Here is a 7869-nt window from a genome sequence, read left to right on the forward strand (position 1 = left end):
TGCGTGCGTGCGTGCGTGCGTGCGTGCGTATTTGTGTTTGTCCCCCCCAAACCACTTGACAACAAGTACTGGTGTGTTTGCTTTCCTGTAACTTAGTGGCTCAGCAATAAAGACCTATAAAATAAGCACCAGGCTTTAAAAAAAAGTACTGGGGTCTAACCCCAGCCTGGTTGCTGTCTAATGACTGAAACAAATAAAAGATATATAAAAGATAAAAGATATATAAATTATAAACAATAAATTAATACTCTGATTTGTTTAGGCATATGTGTATGCATATATAAATGTGGTGCATTTAATTTTACTGAATTGTAGCAAAAGGTAGGATTGAAAAGTGGCAAAAGAAAGGAGGTGAAAATTAAAAAGAAACTGAGAAGTGTTGAGTATAGTTGTAAGGCACAAATAAGATTGCTCTTACCTCCAGATGCAATTAGTAATAGTATATCCAAACTTTGAGTCACAGGAACTAGCAAAACTCAGGAATCATACTCTCAGATGCACTCTGCCCAAGCTTCTGGCCAGAAATGACTATTACCCTAAAAGGATTCTCCAAAACATGTCTGTTGCACTCAATGCCCTTTTGAAGAAAAAAAGCTGTTCAAAGACCCTGCTTTTTGGAGTGACGTCACTTCCCCTCACTTCCAGTCCTCTTCTCCTTATTGCTCCCTTCATTCTTCCACATGCCCTCTCCTGGTCTAAAGATCATTGCTCTTCTATTTCATTTCAAAATCGTCTATCTACCTGGGTGAGTGACATTCCTTTTAGGGCTGGCTTCTCTCTCCTCTTTGTCATCAGAGGAGCTAACCACCCTCCAAACATCCAAGATGTGACATGACAAACTGACTTAGATGCTCTCTCAATTAGCTTGTGCCTTATGTATTAGTAACGATGGTGAAATGGCTGAGTTAATAAGATGTTAGACTACTTCCTCATACATCATGAGTTCAAATCTGTTACATGTGCTTCATTGTGTTTCTGGTGAAAATAACTTTATTTTAGAGTTAATCTAGTTGTAGATACCATCAGAAAACAAGGCAAATGTTTCCTTTATTTAATCTGCATCCTATCAAAGAAAAGATTTAGCTCTCATCTGTGTAATGTCATAAAATTGGGATTAAAAAGGCCTATTCTTAATCTTCTCCAACAGATTAAGAGTCATTTACAATATATGTGTTTATAGAATTGTCATTAATAGCTTTAAATCCAGTTTTAGACAGAAAGTTCAAACTCAATTATAAGATATGCATGCATGTGTGTATGCATGCACATATGCACACACATGCATGAGGATAGATTAAGAAGACAAATTAACTAAAGGTTTAGAATTTTAAATTTAATTTTTGAGTGTTAGTCATGTTAAAAATTATATATATATATCATAATATGCACCCGTGGAAGAGGTAGGCCCAGGAAGACCTGGGCTGAGGTGGTGAGGCAAGACCTTCGTACATTGGGCCTCACCGAGGCGATGACTACGGACCGAGACCTTTGGAAATGGGCTGTGCGTGAGAAGACCCGGCAAGCCAAGTAAGATCGTTGCCAGTGCCCCTGGACTGGTTCTTGTGCGGGTGGCACATGAGATGCACCATTTTGAGCGTGGCCGTTGCCAGTACCGCCTGACTGGCTCCTGTAGGATTTTCGAGCGAGATCGTTGCCAGTGCCCCTGGACTGGCTTGTGCGGGTGGCACATAAAAGACACCATTTCGAGCGTGGCCGTTTTCGTGCAGGTGACACGTAAAAGCACCCACTACACTCTCTGAGTGGTTGGCGTTAGGAAGGGCATCCAGCTGTAGAAACTCTGCCAAATCAGACTGGAGCCTGGTGTTGCCATCCGGTTTCACCAGTCCTCAGTCAAATCGTCCAACCCATGCTAGCATGGAAAGCGGACGTTAAACGATGATGATGATGATGATGATGATGCAGTTTTCATTTATTTTTATTTTTATCATTTCTTTAATATTTTCAGTTTCAACAATTACTTATACATTTAATTTGAACTTTTAATTATCATTTAATAAATGTTTGCTATTTGTGTTTCTGTTCCTTTTAGGTGAGAAAAGCAGATCCAAATATTTTGACTGCTTTAACTCATAGACACCAAATTTATTCTAAATGTTTCATTGATGGTGAGGAGCGACAGAAAACATTCTGGCGGCAGATAATAGCACGACCCATAGACATTATTTTAGAAGTTGGTCAGTATACATTTCTGTGGTATCTCTGCGGTAACTCAGCATTTCTCATGAATAGGGACACATATTCTGGGTAAGTTATATTTTTCTGGACTGCTTTTATTTGTTATCAACAGCAGTTTGTCTCTCACTTTGAGAGGCCTAACTCTGTCTACACTATATTCATAGACCATAAGAGAGGTATTCAAAACTGGCCATCCATCCATGGAAACTCATAAGTGCTGATGACCTAGTTTACAAATCTAATTCGGTTTAAAGAACTGGAAAAAATTTCTAGACATTCCAATAAATCATCAAATCAAGAAATCTAAAATTAAATCTGGCAAAGAGAAAAGCAACAAAGAATACAAAATATACAATTGTCTGGAAAGTGGTCATGCTTGATATACAGAAAAGCTGTCAGTAGGATTTCCATATGGTGTACCTAAGGTAAATGATGAACTGGGATTACAGGCAGAATGACAGTGAAAAAGGATTTTGTAAGTAACAGATACATGGGAGTAGTAAGTAGTGTGAATTTAAAAGATTCTTTATCCCTAACTGGAAGCTCCATAGACATAGCAAGGTTAGTTAACTCATAGTGAAAACTTTGTAGTGGCCAGAGTAAGAAAGGGTTGTGGTAAAATTCTGGGATCTGTTACTTCTGATGGTAACTCAAGGATTCTCTATCTGGTTGTATAAGGAAATGTTATATGCTGCTTATGTACAAAATGCAATACTGTATGTTAGCAAAATATGAACATAGAATGGAGAGAATTTGTAAAGGCTGGAAAGAAAAGAAGTCAATATGCTTTACTGGATGTGTAGTGCTAATGAGAATGAATGATGGAACATGTAAATAAATGAAAAAAAGTGGGACACAGTTAGTGTCAAAGATGTGTTCTTCAAGACTTTTTACTGTGTTTCTTCAATACAGAAGCTTTTGAAACTTTTGAAGGAAATGTTTAAATAGGAAGTAGAAAAATCAGTAATAACTGTTGTTATTAATATCTGTTTTGCCTACGATATTGACATAATGAAAGAACTTTGAGAAGTCTAACAACACATCTTGATACAACTGCTAGAAGGTAAGGAATGGAAATATAGACTGAAGAAAAGCAAAAATAATGGTAACTATTAAACACAAATAGTAAATCCAACTGAAATACAAGGGAAAGAACTCAAACAAGTTGATGAATTAAATATTTGGGAAGGACCGTACTATAAGTAGTGGGATCAAGGAAAGAAGTCAAACGCTAGTTGCAGCAATTTAGCAATTATAATGAATTCCCAAAATTTTATTGACTGTTGTTGAGTGAAGATCACTGTCAAACTTCATTCAAAACTGTGTTTAAAGTGCAGAACTAAGGTTGTATAAACATCGACTATCCGGTTCCTCACTATTCAATTATAAAATAAAATTACGTGATGAATTATATTTTTTTCTTTTAATTAAGTGCAAAGCTTTAGAGTTTTATAGGAAAGAAAATGCAAAGTTGGGACGTTCGAGTATTTACGGAGATTATTTGCTCGGCAAAGCAGCTGTTATCATTAATTGACACTATAGTATAAAGGAGTTATCTCCCTTGAATTATTTTCATTTGCCTACTACCTTTACTTCCAGTATGCGTAAACAGCAGGCAAATTGTCATATAGAAATGCATGAATATCACACAATCACTTTTCCCATTTGTGATGTAATATTATGGCATTTAGTCTTCGTAAGAAACCAGTCTTTTATTGATATTCAGTGATAGTATAGAGACAATTGAAATTCTAAAACATAGCTGGGCTAACTTTCAATAACTATACACGGAAAATGAAACTATTATGTATATTTGTGTATGTAAGTACTGTATATGCATGTGCATTTGTGTATGTATATACACATGCATACATGCACACACACACACACACATACAAGGGGTGTTCATTAAAGATTTCTCCTGACCCACTTCCCAAAGACTGGGATAAATGAAACTTGGTATAATTTTTAGTCCTTGACTACATAGCCACCATCAATGGTGACACACTTCTCCTGTAGTTTTATGCAGCTATGAAGACCTCGTCTGTAGAAGTCCGTTGGTTGCATCTGGAGTCAAGACTTTACCTTGGAAATAATTTCATCATCATTCAAAAAAACTTCATGGTTGGAAAGAGGTGGAAGTCAGATGGTGCGAGGTCAGGAGAGTAAGGATTTCATAGCTGCAGGAGTGTGCTTTCATCTGGGTAACATCAGCATTGTGAACTGGGGAGTTGTCTTGGAGGAGGCAGACTCCTTTGGTCAGCATGCCATGCCTCCCTGCTTTGATGGCATCCTGCAATTTCTGCAGCTGAGAAGCATAATATGCTCAATTAATTGTGGTTCCTTTTACCATGCCTTCGTTTGTTCATTCGTACGCCTGTCAGTTTATCTATTAATAAACTTGCTCACTCACCCTTTGTCATCTTCTCTCTTTAAGACAAGGAAATATTGCTGTACTGCATTCAAAAGTAAAATAATGCATGTTCTAGATGGTCAAGCAATGTCCTAGAAAGATCTGTACTGGAAATTTTTGACCACACTAAAATATCCTTGCTTTATTTAGAAATATAAGTTTCCTAATAAATTCTTGCCAACATGGAGCAGTGATTAACTTAACTTACTCTGCTAATGTGGGAATCTCTCTGCAATCACCCAACCAGCTAAAATTGCAATGAAATTCCTCTGATTCAAACCATACCATCTTAAATAGGATGGACACGTATATACATAAAGACAAGATATTCATATGAGACTATCTTTGAGCATTGGTTTATTGGTCTTCTTTTTTGAGTGCACTATACTGAATGTCTCCTTGCAGTGAAAATGATTGACTAACATATTTGGGCATTTTTTGAGGACTTCCTAAATCCACCACCATTTACACCAATGGGCTCCAAATGGCTTTCTTTTTTGTAGATTAGAGGAGCCAGTATTTGAACTCAGGATACACTGAGCTGAAACAAACACAGTTTCTTGGCAAGCAGTTTTTAACATTCTGCCAATCTACCATTCCAGGCTGATACTTTTTTCTATTGACTCTGAAAAGATAAAAGGCAAAGTTGACTGGAGCAGGATTTGAACTTGCAACATTGAGAGTTGGAACAAATACTGCAAAGCATTCAATCTGATGACTATCAATTCGACATTGTATATACTAGATATACAAACAATCAAAGAAGCTTCTACATAGCCATGCAACCTGCCAGAAATACCAACCAAAACTCCCTCAAGTTGCACACTATTATCTTAAAAATGGAAGTACATATGGGATAATATAGTTCTAGAAAGAATGATTAAATGGAGGAAAGCACTTTGTTTCACATCTGCTGGTCATATGCAGTACAACTGTTATTCAGTGGCAGGTATAGGTTTTAAAGACAAAGTTAGAGTATATTTTGAATGTTTATAGTTGTTGTCAATTCTTGATGGTAGAAAAGTGATGGCATTTAATCTGTTAATTATTCATCATCGTTATTGTTGTCATTATCATCATTACCATCTTCATCATTATCACTGTTGTCATTGTTGTCCTTCCCATGCTTAAATAACATGCTAAGCAGCAAAATAATTCTAATCTATATTGTTCTTATATTCCAGGTTATACCATAATTTTTGGAAGAAGCGTGGTGTACGTGTGTTTGTCTGGACAGTTAACGACCCTAATGAAAAGCAATATTTTCTGAAAACAAGACAGTGTAGTGTCATTACTGATAGTCTGCTATAACAAACATGCTCTTAGGCAATCATTCATTGATGACATATTGATACTGTATTTGTTTTCTCTATGCATTCACTGCTCATTTGAGCATACCACTGAATGTAGTATCAATTGTGTGGACATGGCCACAAGGACTTGTCATTCTATACCAGTATGACATCATGACATTATTTTTAGGACATACAAATAAATCTAGAATGAATTCATTCTAGATTTTCTTTATTTTGATATACCATATTTTTGTGAGCAAAAGATAAAAATAAAAGCTATTGTCTATTAAGTAATTATTTGATTATGTTGGATGCCAGCCCACAGTACAGAGAGAGAGAGAGAAAGTATGTAATTAAGGTACTGAACCACTGACCAGTTAGTCCTCATAACAGCAGTTTCCTTGCTTCCTCATATTCTTATCCAATACACTGACTATCTAAATACTTTTGACAAGTTTCTCACCTCTTAATTAAGCTCTTACCTGACCACCACTGACCTGTCCCCTTTAGATGAAAAAAAAAGGGGAAAAACCATCCACATTATTCTGCTGCACAAGAAACCCTCCATTCTGTATTTTTTGTTACTTCAAGTCAATTTACTGATGAGCGCTCTGCCAATTCTATCCTGAATACTTGTGGTATTTTCCCCTTTGACCCAACACATGGTAGGTATGTCCCTTTACATTTCATACACATGAAAGCCAACATTTCTCAACCCTTCTATGTGGTGTATTCACAACTGTAATACAGCAGTGCAGGTAAATAATTCAGTCTACAATATGTACAGGACACCACCATTGGTTATCTATTATTATTATAACACCAACAAAATGATTGTTAGATGTGCAAAAGTTATCTTCATGCAATGCAGAGCCTAAAAGCTACTTCACTTCTCAAAAACTAACCAGTCTGGTTATCAGTCTGCCAGATGACCATTTTGATTTCATCTAAGAGAGAAACATGAATGTAGAATTTTGAAGAAAAAAAAAGAAGAAATCTTCTCAATGAAGATTTCTATATTTGCTTAAACCAACACTAGAGGTGGAGTTAGTGATGATTGTGTTAGCTGTAACTAGGCAGGAATAAAAAATATCTAATGAACTGTGAATTCAGTAGAAAGCAATGTTTCCTGCATGTCTGGCATGGTGATCTCTATAACAATTAGTGTTGACTTTTCATTAACCCTTTAGCATTTAAACTGACTATATCAGGCCCAAAATATTGTACCTGTTTTATGTCTATATCTCTTTTAGGGAAGAGGGTATCTAGAGTGTGCAAAGAATATTAGCTTAAGAAATGCAATGAATAGATGCAATTTACATCTCACAAAAAGCTCTTTAAGCAGAATCTGAATATCTTGTAAACGATAAGAGAAATTATTAATTAACTATGAGATGTATATAGAAGTTGGAAAATAGTATAAAACTGTTGGAAGATATTAAAGATTCTGAAGGATATATAGTATAAAAAGTATAAAAAGAACTCAGAAGATATCAAGAAAAAGAAAAAAACTATTTTGTGAGAAAGGAAAATATATGTTTGAAACTTTTAGGAAAGTTGATGAATTCATAGATGTGGATAAATTATTGTTGTGGATTAAAATATCAGACCTTAAAGCTTTTGATAATAAACCTGGCTGAGACTAGTCCTAATTCTATGATACAAAGCTTTTCATTTTAAATTCTTCATAATTAAATTAAAACATTTCATCATAATTTTATGTAAGAAATTTTTATTAAGATATGTATGAAAAAGTAGTTTAATATTGAAAAAATTTACTTATTTTACTAATTCCTTTTACACTGTGAGTATTTTCATAATTGATTGAAAAACAGACTTCATGAAAAAATTAGTCATGAACCTGAAACTGAAGTACTGAACTTTGTAAACATAAGAACAGTTCTTTGCAAACAAACTTCTATATTGGTAAAACAACTGAATGTGAAATGAATATTGAGAAAGTGT

The 7869-nt window shown here is 35.3% G+C and overlaps 1 protein-coding gene across 1 annotated transcript in view; it reads left to right on the plus strand.

Annotated features, from left to right (window-relative positions):
- Window positions 1-6194, plus strand: part of LOC106878131 (glycerophosphodiester phosphodiesterase 1) — a 29094-nt gene extending 22900 nt beyond the window's left edge. The window contains exons 5-6 of the mRNA XM_014927251.1: window positions 2051-2265; window positions 5794-6194. Of these exons, the coding sequence (XP_014782737.1) occupies window positions 2051-2265; window positions 5794-5920 (342 nt within the window). The 3' untranslated portion in view covers window positions 5921-6194. The remainder of the gene's footprint in view (window positions 1-2050; window positions 2266-5793) is intronic.
- Window positions 6195-7869: the final 1675 nt, after the last annotated feature.

The sequence above is a fragment of the Octopus bimaculoides genome, chromosome 3 (assembly GCF_001194135.2).
Source record: "Octopus bimaculoides isolate UCB-OBI-ISO-001 chromosome 3, ASM119413v2, whole genome shotgun sequence".
Taxonomy (NCBI): Eukaryota; Metazoa; Mollusca; class Cephalopoda; order Octopoda; family Octopodidae; genus Octopus; species Octopus bimaculoides.